Source organism: Ambystoma mexicanum, chromosome 1p (genome assembly GCF_040938575.1).
Source record: "Ambystoma mexicanum isolate Mex_15411 chromosome 1p, UKY_AmexF1_1, whole genome shotgun sequence".
Classification (NCBI taxonomy): Eukaryota; Metazoa; Chordata; class Amphibia; order Caudata; family Ambystomatidae; genus Ambystoma; species Ambystoma mexicanum.
The window spans coordinates 358751316-358774236 of NC_090921.1; the positions used below are offsets into that span (position 1 = coordinate 358751316).

A 22921-nucleotide genomic window follows, 5' to 3' on the forward strand; every position below is an offset into this window, starting at 1 on the left:
CAGTTCAGAGAGCTGGAACACCAGCCAGGCACTCAATTGGAAGTGACAGCACAGAGCACTGGAACCATACACTGGGCACAGCCCAGGAACATATATGTTGAGGCACTGAGCGCAGCATCACATACCATGGGCTCAAACAGCTACACTAGGCTCAAAAGTGAAACTGACAGGGCAGAGTACTGAGACACTTACCTATGACACAGAAGTGAGTGGAAGAAATGAACACTTACCATGCCCTCAGTAGTGTACATCCTAGTAAGGCGACATGCTGAGACACACAACCTTTGTTAAAACACATTGGGCCTCATTACGACCCAGGCGGTAAGGGGTTTACGGCAGCGTAAACAGCGCCGACCCTTACCGCCTGAGTACGAGGTCCCTTAGCGCCATGGCGGATTTAACACCTGCAGCAGGTGTTAAAATCCATGGCGCTAAGGGACCATGTTGTTAATTACGCCACCGTAATTTACGGTGGCGTAATTAACGCCTTCCCCACTCCCATTATGCCCTATGGGGGCAAAAATGGGAATGGGGAAGGGTAAATGGGGATTGGGGACTTACCGCCCCGCCAAGGTCGGAATGGGGCGGTAAGTCCGCCATCCACCATGGCGGAGTTGGGAACTTAGCGGCATGGACCATGGTGCTAATAGCGCCATGGTCCTCCGCCAAGGTCGTAATGAGGCCCATACTCCCAGCTTAAAAGTGGAACATCTGGGTATTTTCGACTGCTCTATTGGTTTTGCACATGAGCATCTCTAAGCTGATCGATTCATTAATTGTAACACACTCAATACCAGAGACCAGTTTCTAAGCAGAAGACCGGGATTCGAGTTTTGCTCTGTGTTGTCTTGCTTCCATGACAAACGCGTTACTCCCGAGCTATCCTCCCAGGCTGGATGCATCTCTCTTTCTAGTGCCGCGCACTTGTGAAGTGCCATCATCCTGGCTCATCTTCCCCTCCCCCTGTTCTCCTAACTCCAGTTCTTGGCAGAAACATTTACACAATAATTTTCTCAGAGACAATAATAACACTGCCACTCGGCCTCGGTTAAGTAACACTGCAACACATTTTTTTAGTAAACAGGGACAAATGAGTGAGAAAAGCTATTTGTCCTGTCAACAAGTCCATGGCGACCATATTGATGACCAATTGCCTCCAAGCAATGGGGTGCAGGGATCAAAATGATATTGAAATTGATCAGTTGATAAGCAAGAGCGAACACTTGCTCCTGTCTATAGGATATCGCCCAGTGAGCAGGAGCTACCTCTGCAGGACATTATGGACCTCATTATGGGCATGGTGGGAACAGTAAAAGCAAGTGGTATTTTAAAAGCCTCCTATTTTTTTAAACTACCACCTACTTATGAGATGGGATTGCAGAGGATAAGCACAGCAAGGGGTAAACATGTATTGTTTTTACCATTGCAGTACTAAGTTCCCACATGCAGTAAATATCCCACAAAATCCCAACTTGAAATTAGCTAATATTTTAAAAATAGAGGGCATTTAAAATAAGGGAACCTTCCTAACCCAGTCCATAAAACGTATGCCGTTAAAAAACAAATGAAGGTATATTTGCTCAGGATCATACCTAGGATCAAAACCTGATTTGGGAGTATTGTTAATCCCCAAAAAGCACCCATGGCGACTTGATGATCATGCTGCATAATGTTGCACACTTTCAGAAATATGATTAAGACGCACAAGTATGGGCATCCCAAATGCCAACAAAGGTTTATTGTCGACAGGCTCCCGTGAAGCCCAGATATCGGCCGGCAGTCTGTAACTCTGGCTTTGTAAAACTTGAGGTGTTTCAAACCTTCTCCCTTCGGACTGCCGTGCTGGAGTGGTTACTTCACCTGTCCTGCTGGCTTTCCTGGATTACTGCTATGGGATCTATCTGGGACAATGACTTTATCGGATACAGCTACTGCAGGTGCTTCAGAATTCAGCATCTAGGTTGGCTTTAAATGCCCCTTGACTTACTCCTTCTGCACTTGCTGCTTGTAAAGTCAAGAGTGGAGTTTAAGACTGTATCACTCATCGGGCCCTTCACAACACTATCAGAGAGCTCGGCATGGCGGCCGTTCTTTTTCGGTTCTTGCCCCGACTCAGTGGAACAAGCTGCCGGCCTCACTGCGTGATATTCGAGACTATTACCAATTCCCCAAAGTCTTGAAAACCCATAATTTCTAACACACTTGTGCTGTGGTTCTACTCCTGACTGTTTGCCCCTTTTTGCGCCTAGATGCTTTTGTGCCTTAATTGGCGCTCTATAAATGTACTACAATGCAATATGGCACCATGTGTTTTGGATTCAAAAGTAGCTCCGGGTGGTAATCTGCGGTACGTGAACCAGCGTCTTATAAGCTTCAGGTAGGAGGATCCTGGCTATCGGTTCCCGGAGTTGGCGTACCAGCGACATGGGCCCTTGATTGGCAATACTGACTCAGCCCAAATCCCCCATGCATGGAAGGGCGAACTTGCAGAACCTTCCCGCTCACCCCGCATAGCACGGCACCCCCTGGTTTGCCCGGGGAGAGAATTCAAGGCTCCACACTCAGCGGGGTAAAGTTAATGTCATGGGCTGACAGTGCACCACTAATTCATATCTATGATTAGCAACATCTTCGCCAGCCAATGACATCTAAAGTATCTGCCCTACCATCCTGGAACAACTCCCACCGCCACGTCCCCCTCCCACCGGCGCTGGATGGCAGCAACTTAGAAGGGATGGGTGCAATCCTTTTGAACAGATTCACATTGGCCTCACTTATTCCTGCAGTGCTCAGGGCATCTGCATGGAGCCCCAACTGCACATGTTCCTTGATAATGCCCAAAGACCTTTATAGCAGATAATGGCAAAGAGTGCGCACAACTGAACAGAAGAACAGTCATTTCATTTACATTGATAGAAAAGTCCCTTTCCGGAAACCACTCCTCAGTGGAAGTCATTTGCTTTCTTTAGTTGTGTGTGCCAAGACTGTTCCTATTTTATTTCCATGAAGGGAATGTAATTAGAAGCCAAGTCCTACACTAGAAGTACAAGAACCATTTCTCAAACACTTTCCCCATATCCACGCAGCTGTCTAGACACCTAGCAGAGGTAGAGCAATTTTGATGTTCTGATGCGCAAGGTTCAATGTGGTATTTTTTTACTCTAACATCTCCTACTTTTCTCCCCATACAGGAGCCTATTCTAATGCAAGATAAGCCGAAACACATCGCCTTCAAGGATGAAGTGGCTGCATCAGGAGGCTTTCAGGGTAAAGTCACCAAAAGCATACACTTTTCAGAGGCTGCCCAGGGAGTGCTAAATCAACCTGTGCCCACCGGACACATTCCGAAGCCCCATGTCATGCCAGACTATGTCTTGTAAGTGTTTCTCCTTTCCAAAGAGTTCCATAGGGTGAAGGGGCTTGTAGGAGGTGGTGGGTTCCCTCCATGAATAATTCATGCTTGGCCCTTGTGCCTTCGTTGCCAAGTCCGATCATTACAAAATGTCTTGCTATGTCAGGAGTTCCGGAAGACTTTGCCCTTTCACATATTTTGTGGTTCTGGTGAAAAGAAATGAGCCTGACATGAACTATAGAACCTTAAACCTTACTTTGTATGCAGGTCACCACACTTTGTGTGGCCAAACATTTTTGCGTGTAGACGTTTTGACTGAATTAATATCCCCAAAATGAATTTACATTTCTTAAAACTTCCACGTGGTTTTCGACATTGCGAATATGAACCCCTTTCTGCGATTTCCCGACTTAGACACAATTTCCTGCTTCCAACCAGCTCTCCACTTCTCCTACCTGATTTCCCTGTCGCACCTACTGCCCACCCCCTCTTTGTGGTGCGTAAGCACACCCACCTCCACTCCACTGGCTAAGTCCTTTGTCTATTTGTATTTGTATTTATTGTGTTTATATAGCACTTTACGCCAAAGCACTTTACAATTTAACAACAAGAATACATAGAAAATGATAACAGTAGAAGCAAATTACAAAACATGAATCAAACCAGAAAAAACAGTATATGGAACAATTTGCCTTAGAGGATAAACAAGAAATGGGGGGGGGTGAAGAAAGGGAAGGAAGAGGGAGAAGGAAGGGGGAATAGAGTGAGGAAGCAAGAGGAGGGGAGGAAACGTAAAGGGGAAAGGGGCAGGTAAAGAGAAGTATGTGAGGTAAACTAGAGGGGAGAGAAAGAAAGGTGAAAGGCGGATAAGAGTGTCAGGGTGGGCAATGGAGAAGGAGTGATTTCAAGGAAGCACGGAAGGCGGAGTAGGTGGGGATGGGGCAGATAGAAGGAGGTAGGGAGTTCCAGTGTAGGGGGGCAAGGAGCTGAAAGGAGCGAAATGAGAAGAGGCACATGGGGGTGGGGGTACCGAAAGTAGGAAGAGATCGGCAAATCAGAGGGAGCGGGAGGGAGTGTAGAATGAAAGAAGAGAGGAGAGATATGGGGGAGCAAGGTCATGGAGAGATTTAAAGACAAGACAGAGGAAGTGAAATTTAAGTTGGGACTGAAAGGGAACCCAGCCAAGGTAAGAGAGCGAGTTGGAGATGGAGCTGTGAGGAGAGAGAAGACTGAGGGTACGGATAGCAGAGTGGTAGAGGGATTTGAGGGGGGCGAGGTGGGAAGCAGGGAAACAGAAGAGGAGAGAAGAGCAATAGAAAAGATGAGGGAGGAGATGAAAAGCCTGGTAGCATGGAAAGTGAGAGAAGAGCAGACTTTACGAATATTGAAAAGGCGGTAGCGACATGCATGAGAGGTAAGAGAAATATGGTGGGTAACAGAGAGGGAGGAGTCAAAGTGTATGCCTAGATTACGAGCATGGGTAGAGATGGGAAGATTAGAGGGGGGAAAATTAATAGAAGGAGGGGGGAGAGAGGAGGAAGCGTGTTGGAGGGAAATAATAATACTTCAGTCTTATCAGTATTGAGAGAGAGATAGTGGGATGACATCCAGTTTTAATGGCAGTAAGACAGGAAGAGAGATTAAGGTGGAGGTCAGGAGTGAAGGAAGAGAAGGAAAGGAAAAGCTGGGTGTCATCGGCGTAGAAATGGTGAGAAATTCCAAAGGAAGAGATGATAGGGGCGAGAAGGGAGGTGTAAAGAGAGAATAAAAAAGGTCAGAGAACAGAGCCTTGGGGAACAACGTAGTCCAAGGGGAGAGTAGGGGAGGTACGACCACCCCAGGAGACAGCAAAAGAGTGGTGAGAGAGGTAAGAGGAGAGCCAGTTGAGAACGGAGCCTTTGAAACCAATGGAGGAAAGAGTATTGAGAAGTAAGGGGTGATCGACGGTATCAAAGGCAGTAGAGAGGTCATGGAGGATGAGGACTGAGTTTTGCTTTGAGTAGTGAACGGAGAGGAGTGAGTTAAGAACGTAAGTGAGAGCGGTCAAAGAGGAGTGTTTGGGGCGGAAGCCAGATTGAGAGGGGGGAAGGAGAGAAAGGTTAGTGACGAAAGCATATAGCTGAGAATAGACTAGGCGTTCAAGTATTTTAGAGAGAAAAGGAAGAAGTGACATTGGGCGGAAGTTGGATGCAAGAAGGGGATTGGCAGAATGTTTCTATTTCTTTTCAGGCAGGGCTGCATCCCAGAAGGGATAGATGCAGTATTATGCTTCTTAAAGGTTTCAGGCAAGCCTCTCTTTGACTATCCCCTAACCCTGGACAAGCGGTGCACCAGCGCACGTGAGGGTAAGGTATTCCGGGAGGGATAGTAAGTGGATGTCGGAGGGAAAGAATAGCTAGGTTTTTAGCTTGTAACTGTACAAGTAAGTTTTACAGACCTGGACTGTTCTGTGTGTTTATACTGAGGGTCTTTGGTTCAGGTTCTGAAGCCCCTTTTGGTCCTATTATGTATTTATGAGTTTCATCAGGACGGGAAAGTGGGGAGGCAGAGGAAGGGGAAGTGTGAATTAGAGAGGATTCATCTGGAAGAAACCCAGCAGTAAAATAAAATGTTTAATCAAAGAAACAAAAATATTACTAATTTAAACACATAGGGGGTCAGTTGCACTAGATCAGATGAATTGAACTCCACTATATGTGTCACAGAGAAAGAGAAATTATTGACCCTAACTTTGCCGCAAAACTCACTGATGCCATAGCTAACCTTTCCACAAATCAAAATAACATAATTATTCTGGGAGGCTTCAACACCTTGCTCGAAAGAGAAATAAAACCACAACAAACTCCCTCAGTTCCCGTCTGGAAACTCTTCATCTCAAACAAATAGTGAACAGACCCACTACAGATCGGGACACGCACTAGAAGCAATTTTCTGCAGGGATGCACTTTTGCCCGCCATCAATCATATGGAGCAACCATAATATGAACCTTTTCCTGTCAAAATCCTGAGCTGCATGATGCCAACAAACACAAAACTCCTGGCGACAAACAAAAGAAACTGGAAAACACTTGACCATGAAACCTTAATACAACTATTAGAAACTAAACGAAATGACACCAGACACATTTGAAGAGAACCTTGGCACCTATATTACATACGCGTTAGACCAACTAACACCCTTAAAACTCTTCAAACCCAAACTGAGAAAAGTCATTACAAGATGATTCACAGAGGAACTGAGCGATTTCAACAACAAAAAACCTGTGAACTAAAAAAGCAATGGATGAAGCACTACAACCAGATGAATAAAATCAACTAACAGCATAAATTAGGCTATACAAATCGACAGTCCTGATAGCCAAGAAAGCAAAATATACTGCGAGAATCAGATTGGCAACAAATCCACAAAAAGAAAGGTTAAGATTCATCAAGGACTTGAAAAAACAACTTCATGCAACAATAGGCTCATACGCTTGCAAACCTTAAGCAACTGCGCAATGGCGCACCTAAGAGCACAAATATAAGCAATACAACAGGCCGTTGATGCATCCTGCAGCACCACACACTTTCCTGGAAACCAGCATCCCAACAATCAACACAACACTCAAATGATTTGAACCAATAAGCAAGGAAATCTATGACAAACTTAAAGATACCAACATGTCCCAGGGACCGATGCCCACCAGATATCTACAAAAAGCAACTCACCCACAAAACACCAGCCCTATACATCTGACTGCTAATAAATCTATCCCTAAATACAGACATAGTACCACAATAATCATACATCAAACCTATCCTAAAATATGAGATGGGAAATAGAGATGAACCTACTAACTACAGACCCATATCAAACCGACCATTCCCATCGAAATCTTGGAGAACCATGTGTACAAAGAACTACTCAATCATTTAGAAAGAAATTTAATACTTGACCAATCCCAGGTTAGCTTCAGATCCATGGGAGGAACAGAATCAGAGCTCCTCTCTATAAGGGACCACCTAAAAATTAACACGGACAACAACACCCAACTAGCCCTCATACTACTAAACATATCAGCTGCCTTCGATAAGATCAAACACGCAAATCTAATGAATAGATTGAAGGAATACAGTATTCATAGCTCTGCACTGCAATGTCTAAAATCCTTCCTCACCGACCGAACTGAAATAACCTATATTTCACCATTTACATCAAACACCAAAAAATATCACCTGCCACCTACCACCAGGATCAAGCCAGTCCCACTCCTTTTCAACATTTATATGACCCCCCTAATAAAGCTCATGCAAACCCATGGATTGGCAGTCTACAACTACGCAGTAAAATACATAAACACATCTCTAAATACTGGCCCCTGACCCGATTATGTCTTCAGGATGAGCCAGTCCCCAGATTTGCTTACAGACGTGGCAAGAATTTAAGGGATTATCTTGTCCACTCCAGATTGGTTAAGGCAGCCCCCAGACTTGGGCTTTGGAACCTGAGGAGTACAGTGGGTCATTTTGCATGTGGGAATTGCACAGCCTGCAAATTCACGAGAAAAACCAAAGACTTTGTGGTAAATGGAAGGCCATGGACTCTTCGCAATCTAACCAACTGCAAGAGTAAGCAAGTTGTGTATGTCATAGAGTGCCGTTGTGGCCTCAGATATGTGGGCCAGACAATGCGTGCCGCTCACATCAGAATCTACGAACACCGTTCCAGAATTCGGCGCAAAATCTTGACCGCACCTCTGGTAAGCCACTATGTCGAATTCCACCACTCAGCTGATGACATCACTTGGTGGATTGTGGACATAGTGGGGAATTCCTCAAATGCTCTCATGAGCCTGCTATCCAAAGAAGCCCGTTGGATCCACCGTCTTGACTCTTTCTACAATGGCCTAAATGAGGAATTTGTACCTCCGATATGATCCCTCCCTTTACGTACCGTGCACATGGGGATACCACCAAGCCATGCCCTCAGCCCTTAGTGTGCTCCTAGGTACCACTTCTTGGCCCCACTTGGTTGGCCCACATTGATGATGACAATGGGCTCTACCAAGTCCGGTATGTATTTGGGTTTACTTTACTCTATTTTTACACCACTTGCTGTGCACCTTCGCATACTCTGCTGTGACCTACCTCCTCCGGCAGATGCCCGTGCTAGCCATCGTTCCCTTCTCCCCTTCTGCAGCCCCGACCGGCATCCCCCCTTTGTTTGGATTGACTCATCACTGCCGTTGTTGGGCGTGCACGCAGCATTTTGCAGCTCGGACACTTTGACTATTTTTCACTTTGTGGAGTTCCCTCTTGCCGTTGGAATGCAGATATGTTGCCTTCTGCTGCTTGGGCTGGCCTCCCCCTCCTTTATTCATTCCTACGACTCCTCTTCACTTGTACCATTAGCCATCCACACTTCATAAACCTTTCTTACTCTGGCTAACATGTTGCTCCGGAACAGCTACCTTACGCTGCTCCCCTTACGAGCATTTTGTTACGAGCATTTCATTGTAAGCACACGTTGCTCCCCTTATGAGTACTCTGTTACGAGCTTTTTGTTGTAACTCCCATTAGTCTGGTTCCTATCCATGGAAGGCGACCTACCTTCTTTTTCATTGGTTACCAGCCCCGGTAGCTGCTCCAATGAGTGCTTTGTGTCTGATCTGGACACCAGTTACACCCCCGCTCCCTCTTTGCCTGGAGCTAGGTTGCCACGGCAACCCCCCCATGACCTAACAGCCAGCATAATCACTTGCAGCTGCACGCTCCCCGTAGCCTCTCGTGGAACGTCTTTTCCAGCATGACGCAGCAGATTTTCTCCCGCTGCCCGCTCATTTCTTCCAGGCATTTACCCAAGACGAGCAGCCGCCGTCTTGAGCTTCCGTAGGTAAGCTTTTTTGCACACGCGCTTATTCTCCCCTCTTACAATTCAGAGTCCCTGCACTCTAGGTGTGGCCAGCCATCGTGCATTAACATCTTTCTTTTTACATAAGCAAATGGCGAATTTCCGTACTATTTTTTTGCATTCTTGCTATGTATTCCCTACAGGACAATGTATGCTGCTGTTTATTTGGCTCAAGTAAATTAGATCCATCTCAGACAGCCCCACATCTAGTGAAGTTACATTTCCATAACTTCATCCAGGTATGATGTTCCATTTTTCACTTCACTTTTTGCAGGAGTGTGCACTTTGGTCCAATTTCCATGTCATTCACAACCGCCACCTCCACTTCTGGTTTTGTGTGATGGCCTCCCTAGGCCTGTTTAACATCTGTAATTATGTTCGCCGTTTCCTCGCTTTAATATGATTTAAATATGATTTATTCATTTTGAAAGGGGCCACTCTCTTCTTTTAATCTGGCACACCCACTCTTAGCCAGCACTCATTAGCATACTCTAACCTAATATGTTGATGTCATTATGCAGGAATTTCCTTGCTGCCCTTCCTTTTGACCCACTACCTGGTCCTCTTCCCTTGCTTCCTCAGCTGCTGTACTCTCTGAACAGCAAGGCAGAGCACCGACACTGGTCATTTGTTTGGCCTCAGAATTGTTTTTGAGACCATCGCTAGCCACTGCTAGAACCCTAATAATTCGGGAAGACAGCACCATGGATCCCCCCTGTCCCCAATGTATACACATGGTGAGTGATCTGTGTTTTTTTTACTTAAACCAGCAGTTCTTTTACTAAGCTATACTTTAGAACCTGTCCAATAGAATATTTTTGGCATAAACTATGTTCCACCCTTCTGTGCCCTCTTTAGGGAGAAACTAATCCTACTACACCACTCCTGCCCTGAGGAAGGCTTCAACAACCGATGCCCATTTAGCATGCCGAAACTTGTTATCTATGTGTGTTGTTCCCTACCTGTCTTGGAACCTTTTTGGGAACGTATTTACGATCTCCCCCTACCCGTTGGCAGATAACTATAAAAATTACTTGATTGACTAATATCTTTCTGTACTTATCAGGGTAATTTTTGAAACACCCTGGTATTCTTGACTCTGTCAATTAAGTTGTTGAAATTTACCCTAACTGCTTTTAATGAATACATTTCGTTTTGTGAATTTATGTATATATTGCGAATGCTTTGTTGAATACTGTTCTCCCCTCTTTTCAATTCTTTTCAGTTCTGTTCAATATTTGTATGCAAATTTTGTTAAAAGTGATTTGATTCTAAAATGCGTTTAGTTTATTAAATTTCTGTATTCTAAAATGCGTTTAGTTTATTACATTTCTGTACTCTATGACTTCTTCTTTGTTTTTTTTATGTGACTTTTGTTAGCACATTCCTTTTGCATTACTCTGGAGATATAATTGAAATAATTGACAGAAATCAGGACTGTCCTTAGCGTGGGTGCCTTGGTTGGTTCTGCTTTATAAATACAACTACACAGTTGACACCCAGCTCATCTTCAAGATAACTAATGACAGCGACCCCGACAACACCCTCAATAAATGCCTCACCAACAAACACTTGGATGGTAAACAACAATCTCAAACTAAACCCTCCCATAACAGAAATAATGATCTGCCCCCGATAAAACAGTCTAACACAGACATCCCTCACCTGGCCCCAAGCATGGGAACCCAACCAGAGACGTCAACAGTAATAACAAATCTGGGAATCCTCATGGACAACGGTCTCCCTTTGGAACCACAAGTCATCACAATAGCAGAAAAAGGTGTCTACCTCCTGCAATAAATGAAGAGGGATCCTCCCCTACCTCAATTTCGCACACAGAACCCTTGCAATCATCTCCCTGGTATTATCTAGGATAGACCTTGTAAATAGCCTCTACCTAGGAATGTCCGAATGCCACAACAAAAAACTACAGCGCAACCAAAATACTGCAGCAAGACTATACCTGAGACTAAATAGTAGAGACCATATCACACTGCCCCTAAGAAGTATACACTAAGTAAAGAAACAACTTCAAAGCCCTATGCATTGCAGATAAATCATTACAAAGACAAGGAAACACATTTCTCCACTCAAAAATCTGCTGATACCAACCGAGAGGAGACTTAATATCTAGCGCAAACCTTCAAATAGAAACAAGACACTACGAGAGAAGAACATTCAGAGGAACATTCTCTTATCTGAAAGCCAAACTATAGAACTTGATCCTGAAGGAAATAAGAACAACGGAAGACGACCTAACTATCATAAAATTACTAAAAACCTGGCTATTCAACTTGCTGAGATAAACATATACCAACTATACAACAACCAACCTCGTGAACGAACCACCTAACCCATATAATGCCGCTGCTACAAACCATAAGCCGGAAACAAGGGATGAATACAGAATGAAAAACAATAACAGAGCTACAAATACCCAGAGAATATCCAAAATCTACTAACCACTTCTTTCTTCCACACAACCCACACATCCCACCTACAACACAAATCCAGAGGTCTAGTGAATCAACTCACCAATGCACACAAACCGCGCATCACTCTCTAACCAAGCTACAAACCCAATAACCTCTGGAAAGAAACAACTCAAACACTGGACACGGTCCTTCCGGATACAACAAACCCCAGTGCACAAAACAAAATACACCCAGAAACCTAACACACACAGATGCCCGTTCATTTTGGTTCTACACGCATCGATAGATTGGCACAACATCAACTGCATTCCTCACTAGCTAACTCAACCCACTTTTCTTTACAGAGCCACATGCGTGTCTGGAGACCAATAAAATGGCAGCGCTAGGCGTTATAAATCAATTTAACATATTTTCTAACCTGAGCCATATAGTAAAGACAAACCCACCCTGGTTTTTTCCCTCTGATGCTGGTTGGTGTGGTAATGAGTCACCAGAATACCAGCGGATCCCAGGTTCCCACGCTTTCCACTGCCTCTGCGGGTAGGAATGATAATGGCAGCCACCATGTACGTGCATGGTGGCCATCATTAAAATGACTCCTTATGCATGCTACTTGCTTTTTCTGTTTTATTAAGCAGCTGTTAAACCATAGGCCTTTACTTCTGGCAACCATATTAAAATAAAATACGGACAGACAAGTGGTCTTTTTCCCCGCACGATTATAGAAACGCACAGTGCATAGTTTCTGCTCCGTACTCCACTCCTTCAGGGCAATTCTGATCGAAATGGTAGAGATGGGGGAAAAAAACACAGATGAGCTAATTTTTCGAAGTCCCCGGAGCATAAATGAAGGATCTAATGACAGGCGTAACAGAGATAGGCGGTAAAACAGCCTGTTTTACCGCCTCCATTCACAGTCTGGACGATTTTAATTGTTTTTGTAGGCAGAGGGTGGGGGCATAATGAGAGTTATGTTTCTGCCTCCCATACTCCCTCCGCCTTCAAAAAGAACGAGGTTTTCTCCCCAGCATGGGATGTTCATGCTGGCGTGAAACCAAACATTACCATGAAACTGCCTGCTTTTTGCATCAGCAAAAACCAGGCAGTTTCTGCAGGAAATTATTGTAAATGCTTCTTAACATGCATGCATGGCAGGCGGTGTTTACTCTATTCGCACCGAATATAGAAGTGTAAAGGGGCTCCTGCCGTCTCTTTACACTTCTCATTTGCAAATGATGACAACTGCCCAGAGGGGACCTGTTTGCGGGTAAGTTCAAACATAAACGGTCCCCTCCGGGCAATTTATGTTTTAAACAAAATGAGCTCCAGAGAGAGCCGGCCATTAATTTTAAAGGCCCATCGGCCTTTGCCCTTCAGCTTTTGCACTTGAACTCCCTAGTCCACGGATCTAGTCACATTTCCACAAACCGAAACAAATCTGTAGCCTGTTTATGGCCACAGAGTCAATCTGCAAACCTTTGGTGGCACATAGATGCCTTGAATGCTTAAATAATGTGCGTTTTTGTATTTCCGGTAGAAAATATCCCAAGATCTCCTGCATGGAGGAAAGAGAGAGGTACAAGGCAGTATTTAATGACCAGCACTCTGAGTATAAGGAACTGTATGCTGAGGTACGGGCCACTCTACAGAAGTTTAAAGAACTGGGCAGTATGATGGAGAAACTACCCCAACAGACAGGCAATGCTAAGGTCAGTACCCACACAGCCTACACGTACATCATGAGTTACGCTTAGATTGTAAATTGTGTCTGCATGCCATTCTGCAATTAATGTGCTGAGGTAGAGGTGTGAGGAGGTAATATCTTGATAACGTATTGATAAGCACTATTACTCCAAGTGCTGCTATTCCTCCACCGAGTACACCTCATTATTAAGCACTGGGCTGAGGAAGAGGGAGGAAAGCGGGGATGATGGATTTTTGGAGTCTGCGGCATCCTCCATTCTAATGCAGCCCCCTCCATCCCAATAACTCCTCAGAGTCTGCATTGCAAGGCACTCAGGTCCTTCACATGCCTCAGCCATTTCAGTAAACCATGGTCGACTGGGGCCAGTCATTTCAATGAGGCGGGCCCTTTGAGTAGCCTGTAAAGCTGTTCGAAATGTGAGGCTATTAAGGGCATGTGCCTCAGCAACCAAACAGAGCAGGATACATCAAAGCATGGACGATAGCGCTACTTCTTCAAGAACCAGGAGACCTGCGCTACGAATGCCAGCGCCCTGACATCCCAGCTCTGGGCGCTCAGTGCACCCCTTCCTGTCCATGCAGAGCTAATATCAAAAGAGAGAGGGTTCTCTCGGTCAATTTCTTACTTCTACCAACATTTCACTGTTATGCCATTTCTTGCTCTCTGTACTCCCTTCATTAATGTTGTCCTGTCATCACTCCTTCCCCATCTCTGTCATTTCCCCCCGCCCCCACTCACCATTTGGCCACTCAATCGTTTCTTTGCCTGCTCTCACCCCTAAAATATGCTGATTTCCTTTTTTAATCTCTCTGTGAAGCTTCTCATGTCTTTCCTTCTCCACCCGCTATACCAGGACACCATGTTCTGCTCTCCACCTCCCCGCAGGTTTTCACAGTCTGTTATTCCCTCCTCGCCCATCTTTTCAGCTTCCCATCTTTTCCCTGCTACACTGACACACAACATCCTGTTGGTCCCAGGCGTGCCAAACTCCAGGCCTCGAAGGCCACAAACATGTTCTGTTTGCACGATATGCCACAAAAAATGTTCATGACCTAAGTAAAAGTGCGTGTACATTTATCTCAGAAATATTAATGGGGAATAGACAGAAAATCCAACATGTTTACGGCCCTCGGGGCCTGAAGGTCCATACCCACGCATGCCATGGCCACCACTGTGCAAGCCCTGTCCCTAGGATATCATGAAACATGACGATCAACTTAGTCCCGACACGCCTTCCTCGAACAGAGGTCCAACATGTCTGCCAACATGTCTGCCAATTTATGTTCTTCAATCAGGGGTCCCAGGCAGCTTCCCTCATTCTCCGGTGAAGGGAAGGCCTTGTCACCTGTCTCTTCCATTGTGACAAATCGAACCTGCTTCTTTATATCGTCAATATCCTAGAGTTTCAGGGATCAATCATTAAAGTCTTATACCAGTTATGGGGAAATATCCACCTCTTGGTGCAATAAACCATACCGCCTTGATGCAAAAAACATCCATTCTCCTGCACTTGAAGAAGGCTACTGTGTGAGAGTGAGTAAGTGCAGATTCTATGTGTGGGTAGATCTGGTTCCTACTGCTGGCTCACAGTTAGCTTATGGGATAGCCTTTCATGTCCTACATTGATGGGGGGTGAGGTATGAGCGGGTAATGCATGTAGTCCTGTAATCTTGAATGAGGACCAGAGCTCGTGATTTTATTGTTGCAAGAGTTGTGATCTTGCCATATCACATGGAAAGTCGGCGGGTGAATTTTCTAACTCGGGGGGGGGGGTCTATATCTCGGAGGAAGAGGGGGGGGGAAGGGGTGTAAATATTTCCAAGTAATGAGTGCAAGCCACCAAGTGTAGTGGGGTAACCCAAGTAAGTCAAAGAGTGCTTGAAAGGGTTCTCATCCAACATGAGAATATGTTTACAGTAATGAATGAAAATGGTGCGTTTAACAGTATAAACACACAAGTAGGGAAAACCAAGACTAATCAATGCGCTAGCAGGCTTGATGTATAAATAGCTCAACGTTGCATGAAACTTAAATGGGGTATCGGGCTCTTCCCTAGCCTAGCTCCCCACGTCTGAAAATTGAAAAAAATTCCTTTACGTTTCAAATGCGCTCAATCCAACATATGGCGTGGTGCGGTCCAATTTATAATGAAAACAGTAATCTAAACCATAGACATATAGGTAATTTATCTTTATTCTAATGTTATCAACCTATTAAACATTAACCTAATAAAATCGAATGAACCTTGAGAGGACACGTGTTTCGAATAGTAATTCTCTTCTTCAGGGCTCTATTCACTTTCTATGGTCAACAATAAAAATCTGCAAACGCTAGTCTCATTGTGATGTTAGTATACATTGTGAGCGATAATCATATTCTAGACACAAAATGTTCATGATAGTGTCACTTCTTAAGCGAATACTGCCACACACCTTATTTGATATTTTTTAATTTTTTTATTTATTGATTTAGTTAAAATATAGCAACCTTTCAATATAAAATGTACCCACATTAAAATTCACATTTCTTATACATTTGAGATATCGACAAACAAGTTTATGTGTTGAGAAGATCAGCAGTCCATAATATTACTGATGAAATCAAAATTTTTGGAAGTATTAATGGAAAAAATACAAAAGGTAAATAATATGTTGAAGTAATGAGAGGACGACACATACACAAAAGAAAAAAACAACAGGAAAAAAATGATTACAGTACTCATGGTTATATTAACAATATTCCTTGACAAAAATACTTGAAGTGACATGCTGCCCAATAAATAAAATAGGTGACATGTTGTTCAGCACCCGGACCTAGGCGTCAATCAAGGGCACGGTGCAACTAATGAGCACGATTGCCGAGATAGATCCGTTTATGGTCAAAAGTAAAAGCAGTTGATCAACTTCCAGGTGTCCCCGATTTATTCGTTCTGCCTGTTGAGTCTGGGCAATGTTGCCCCTAGGAGAACACAACGCACCGAGTTTTAGGTACTAGTACCCTAGGCTCTGAGTAAAAGGGGCGCATGTACACTGTACCCTTAGTTCTTTAGCAAAAGGGGCAGAAAGCTCACTTTGCGCCTTAGAGATCATTCCAGTGTTTTCGTTTCAGACTGTACATTAAAAATGAGAGCGGGTGCAGTGGCAATGGTGCTGTAGCTGATTGGCCTTTAAATCATGTATATACACTGCGCTGTGGGCAATACAGACATTTTGTGCAGTATTAAGGATCCACATCCCAAGTGCCGTGAACGGTTAGTGACCAGTCCTACAGTAGAGAGCTGCAAAGGAAGCTCAGTAGGTTGAGTGACTGTTGCCAGTGGCACAACGGCCATTGAGCAGACCGGGCTTTAGCGCTCCCCGTACCCCATACATTTTGGGTGATGTTGAATTGACCTAGCTAACTACAGAACCGTGGCAGGACAGCACCAGACACAGACAATAAACAGTGCTTGTAGCTGCACTTTTAACAAATGACCGGTAGTTTTTAATGTAAAGCGTCTCATTGTTAGCACCCGCATTTGGATGCCTACATTTTTAGGCAATTGAAATCGTGATGGGGTGTTAGTGCTTGCATGTCAGGTAAGTGACTAGCAGGGCCCCGGGGCAAGCAATAGCTCATTCTCACAGCAGTTCTTAAGTGTGTGTTTCAGCATTGGAGAGTATTAACAGTTTGTAACATTTAAGCTGCACTAGAATAGTCTCATTAGAATATGTAAAGAAGTTTGATGCACCTGCGCAAGTAAGTGCGTCCTTCCGCCGCAGTCTCTAAAATAGCCCCTCTCACAACATTTGAAGGGTTAGCCTCCCCCAGCCCCCGAAATGTTTGCCTAGTTGCACACCTGACTGTAATATATTCACAGTAGCCTGCATATCCTTGGGGGAGGGGGTGTTCCAGTTTTGTCTGTAGAAGTGTGATTTGAAATGTACAATTTGGCCCACAGGCAGGGTCAAACTCAGTTGCCTCTTCGGGACCACAGGCAGGGTCAAACTCAGTTGCCTCTTCGGGACCACAGGCAGGGTCAAACTCAGTTGCCTCTTCAAATTCAATAGAGGGCATTTCTGTCCCCGTAGGGATAATCAAAAATGACTTCCCGCGGCTGGTACTACTACATATGAAAAAAATACGTTTAGTATGAGAGGGCCTAGGTTTAATATCCAAGAAAACAGCGCTCACAGAAATCTTTGAAGTCCATTCAAAGGAAACACTGGCAGGAAGACAATTGAATGGACTATTCCTGGAACTTATCCAGCGCCACTTCCTGCTTGTGGAGCCCGAGAGGGAGTGAACGCTTCCGAGTTCAGCAAAGTGACTTCTGAGTCTGTGGCACTCAGGAGAAGGTAGATGGCCTGACCCCGAGGAAAGGGGCCCTGTGTGGTGAGGTCCCTTTAAGCCGCCTCGCATGTGTGACGTCAGGGTGTAGGTCGAATAAATGGGGCATCACACCACGTACAGCTCAGTGCAAGACGTGTCTCTGGTTTTCTGTTGCCTCACGTTCCCTGAGGCCTTCCTTCCTCACAATATTGGCAGTAGAGGTGGTCGATGGGAGGAGAGAAGTATCTCTGTTCATTGTCGGACAAAGCGGTGTGTCCCCGACATGCTGTTTGTGTTGGCGCCCACGTGGTGTGCTGCTCGCTCCGGCAAGTGCTGCAGTGCACCATGCTGCGAACTACGCAGTGAGTAGAGCTCTGGCTTCATTGGGCACACGTTGGACTGCCCTCCTGCTTCCCTGAGGTTGCGGCTCCATCCAGGAGTGCTTGTGCTGGCAGTGTGCAAATCAACTGCATGGAAGAACTGTAATACAAAAAGAAAGAGAAATGTGAGCAAAGAGCCTCAAGAGCCTCTGCACGGCTGATGATGCAGGAGTGCCCCCAGTACCTGCCCAACCTCCAAAAGAGCATGGCTCTCCGGCCCCTTTGGTAGAGTTTGATGTGTCTGGTGTCCCATCCAGCCTGGGTCCATTATGGAATTTATGGTTAGAGAGATTAGAAATGCACTTTGATACTTTAGGTGAAATCACTGAGCATGCCATGAGGTCGACACTGCTTTACTCTGCTGGTTCTGCAGTGCACAACATTTTTAAAACATTGTGTCCTGCGGCTAACTCATATGGTGCTGCCAAGACTCAGCTAAGTGAATATTTTACCCCATGGTGAATCTCGATTATGAACGATCTGTGATGTGTTCAGCAAAACAAAAGGAGGATGAATCGTTAGATGCGTTTCATGGCAGACTGAGACACTTGGCCTTTTCATGTGCAAGGAACAATGAAGACGCGGCTGTTTGTCAACAGCTGGTACAGGGCTTTTCGTCTAGCAAGATGAGAAGACGCGTTTTGAGAGAGCCTAGCATCACATTGGCCCACTTCCTCGAGTTGGGCCAGTCCCATGAGTTGGCAGAGGTACTGCCATCTAAAAAGCACGCGGCCATGGAAACTATTGAACTAGAGGGGGCGTGTGCCATTGGCAGACCACAATTGTGGAGGCCCGTCAAGAAAACCACGTGGCCTTAAAAAGCAAAAGGGCCTGAAGTACCGCCATCAGGGGTGTTGCTAGGTCTTGAAAAGATCAGGGGCTACGCTAATGGAGGGAAGGTTGGGACTCGGGGCTAGCAAATCTTTTGGTTGTACCCCCTGAGATTCTATCCGGGGCTACAATCAAAAGACCCAGGGCTATAGCCCCCTAGGCCCCCCCTAGCAACGCCTCTGACCGCCATCATACCTGCAGTGCGGATATGACTTGCTGCATTCCGTTGAATGCCCAGTGAAGGGATACATATCCGGTAGGTGTGGTATTGTCAATAATTTCACAAGGGTATGCCGAGCTCCTGTGCCAGCCACACCATCTCGAGGGCCAGCTAGACTGCATCCGCCTGCCGCAAGGCAAAACCCCAAAGTAGCGCAAGTCGAAACTGCTGCAGACCAAACAGAGTATCTGCCTGAAGACGATGATGAGGAAGAGGTGTTCTTCATATCGAGTGTGCGGGAAATCAACAAGAAGAGGAAAGGCCAGCCCAGATGCATTGTGAGTCTCAATGGGACCGAAGTCCCTGTTCTAATTGGCACGGGAACATTGGTCAATGTAATGGCCCAGTCACACTATGTCACCCTAGATGGGCCCCCAACCCTGGGCAATTCCATTCTGCAAATATTCACATTCGGTGGCAAGTCGCGCCTGCTTCTAGAAGGGATGTTCAGATCGTAAGTGAGGCATGAGGGGAAGAATATAAAGGCAAGGTTTCTTGTCACGAAGGTCAGTGGGGACACGCATTTGAGCTGTGCAGCAGCAGAAGCCCTAGAGATAGTGAATTTCGCTTTTGGTGTGTATCAGGAGGACTCTGAGACGCTGGTAGAGAAGTTTGCAGATGTATTTTCAAGGATTAGAAAACTAAAAGATGAACCCATCCGTCTAAACATAGATGAGTCGGTGCAACCAGTTGCTTTGAAACACCGGAGGTTCCCATTCCACCTAAGGAAACTAGTGGAGAGAGAACTTGACAACCTTGTTCATTTGGACATGATATCGCCAGTGGACAGTCCCACACCCTGGTTTTCCCCCATTGTGGTGGCTGGGGTGCATCAGTTAGTCCTGCATACGCAGTGTCGGTCTATCATGACCTTTGCCACACATCAGGGTCTGTACTGCTATAAGAGGCTCAGTTGTGGGGTCTCCCATGTGGCTGAGGTCTTTCAAAACGCAGTGAGAGGTGCACTGACTGGTATCCCTGGTACTCTAAACATTAGTGACGACATTTTGGTTTTTGCAAGGACCGAGGGGGAGCATCTGCAAAGGTTGGAGAAGGTGAAAGAGCGCATTCGCTCCCTTGAACTTACACTTCACAAGGAAAAATGAGATTTATTTTAAAAAAGGCTTGAGTTTTTGGGGTTTATGTTCCAGAAAGAGGCCTCTCAGCCGTCCCAGCCAAAGTCGCAGACATTCAAGAAAATAAACCCCTGGAAAATGTCTCGGAGGTCCGACGCATTTTAGGAATGGTAACCTATTATGGGCAATTTATTAGAGATCTTGCCACGCCTGCTGAGCCGTTGTGGAGCCTAACGAAAAAGGACACCCTGTGGAAATGGACCCCGCTTGAGCAGTCTGCGTTTAAAGGAATTAATACTGCACTCACAGCTGACAGTACAATGGTGTACTTCGACCCGGATAAATCCTCAGAAGTGGTTGTGGATGCGAGCCCGTTTGGACTGGAGGCTGTGCACACTCAGTCGGACAAAAACACTAATGTGAGGCCAGTGGCATTTGCTAACAGAGCATAGTCTGCAGCTGAACAGCATCACTCGCAGATTGAGTGAAAGGCAATGGTAGTGCTTTGAGGTTTCAGGCACTTACATTTATATATCTATGGGTGGCCTGAAATGGTAATCACTAACCATACGCCGTTAGTTCCGATCGTGGCTGGATCCTCGTCCAAACCACTGAGGAGGATCGCGAAATGGATGTTGGTGCTACTGGAACCCAATATAAGCCTGATTTATTGCCCAGGGAATGACAATGCTGCAGACTATTTGTCAAGGCACTCCTCCCGAGTTGACCCCAGACCAGGATGAGGTTGAGATGGAGGATTTCATATGTCTGCTCACTGAGGCTGTAATGCCAAACTATATGTCAGTGGAGGAACTAAAAGAGGTCTCTGAGAGGGATGATTGTTTATGAATTCTATGGGATGCTGTCACCAACGGTGACTGGAGATGGGGTTTGGCGAGCTTAGACAAGTGAACGAACGCTGCCCACAAGGCACTAGGACAGCTTTGGAGGGTCCATAGTCAACCCACGTTTACTGATGATGGACTGGTATTGAGGGCATCACAGATGCTCATCCCTTCCAATCTCATCTCCCGAGTGGTTGAGTTGGCCCTCCAAGGACACAAGGGGTCAGCTAAAACTAAGCCTCAGTTATGCATGAAAGTGTGATTCCTGGGGCTGGAAGAGAGTGTAGCTGATTTTGTTAAAAGTTTCATCTGGTGCCATGTGTCTGGCTCCGCACAGAGAGAACAAGGATTGATTCTGTGCCATAGAGCTGTAAGCTGTGGGAAATAGTGCATGTGGATTTCATGCCCACCGGTAGAGACACACACTTTCTGGTAGCGATTGACCAATGGTAAAGATATCCTGAGGTCAAGTTCATCCTCTCTATGCCCTTGTCAGATGTGCTCCTGGCATTGGAGAAGATATGTGCTTCACATGGCCTGTTGAAGGAGGTGTGTTTCGACAATGGGTCTCCATTCTCCATTCTAAAGCTAAGGTTTTGCTGCATTCCTGCAGGAATGGGGAATTTGGCATAGGAAGATAATGCCAGTGTGGCCAAGAGCGAACACCGAGGCCGAGCAGTTTATGAGAACAGTGAATAAAGACTTCAGAATTACCCACGTCCAGGGATCATGCCTCAGAAGGGCATTGTACCAATTTCTGTGAGAATTTCGCACCACACTGCATTGCTCTACCAGAGTTGCCAAAGTAGAGGCTTTGTTTAACAGATGTCCCGAGGGTTAATACCAGACTAGAACCAAGGATTCCAGGAGAGATTGACAATCAGGAAGCAGCCGAAGACCGGAGAGAGAGAACTGAGTATAAGAATGCCAGGAGAGGCCGCCGGGACTATGATCTAGCATTGGGTGACACGTTGCTGTTCAGATGCCATCATCCAGAAAGCAAGTTGTCCCTGACATATGATCCTTGACCACTTGAGTTCGTAGATGTCAAACGGTGAATGGTCATGGCATCCAGTGGTCGTAACACTGTTAGTAGCAAAAAGATGGGAACGGAGGTCCCCATGCAAGTAATGCATGACTCACACTCCTCTGAGGTTGAAAGGATGGAGGAGGAGGATCCTGAGTTTCCTGGCAGTGAAGATGAGTGGTTTCCTGAAGAATCAAGGACTCCAGAACCAACCGTAAACCTGAGTCCAGACCTAACTGAATGGAGAAGATATCCTCAGAGAGAGTCGAGAAGGCAGCCGGCACGGTTCCAGGACTATGTAGTAAATGTGTGTTCTCTTTATGTGCCAAAGTGTTGTGGCCAATGTCAGTTGAGTTCAAAGTAAACATTATTGGTTTTAACTATATGGAAAAGCAGTAGTGTGGTGAGGTCCCTTTATGTGGCCTGGCGTGTGTGACATCAGGCCGTAGTTTGAATAAATGGGGCACATGCCACACACAGTTCAGTGCACAAGCGGAGCCCGAAGCTGCTTTACAATACCCTGTGAAATTCTGTTTATCTCATGGCCAGCATTAACCTGGACAACATTAGTTCACAGACAAGTCGACTTCCAGTCCCACTTGCATGCTCCTACTTTGAGCCACGCCTGTTTCTCCTCAGTCCACGGCTATAGCCCTAAATCAGAGAACGTGTCAACCTCTTTCAGCCTTAGAGAGTTCTCCGGGAAATAAATAATACTGTGTTTCTCTAGTCCCGCAGAACACGTGACTTGCAAATTAAAGGGGATTATTTGGAAAGCAATTAAAACCCTCTTTTGCTAGAAGCAATCATCCGGAAACCCGTGCCTATTATGACCGGAAGCACTGAAGT

At 45.6% G+C, this 22921-nt stretch overlaps 1 protein-coding gene across 1 annotated transcript in view; it reads left to right on the forward strand.

Annotated features, from left to right (window-relative positions):
- Nucleotides 1-22921, forward strand: part of OCEL1 (occludin/ELL domain containing 1) — a 105955-nt gene that overhangs the window by 6802 nt on the left and 76232 nt on the right. Inside the window, exons 3-4 of the mRNA XM_069648810.1 lie at nucleotides 3192-3376; nucleotides 13215-13386. Coding sequence (XP_069504911.1) covers nucleotides 3192-3376; nucleotides 13215-13386 — 357 coding nt within the window. The remainder of the gene's footprint in view (nucleotides 1-3191; nucleotides 3377-13214; nucleotides 13387-22921) is intronic.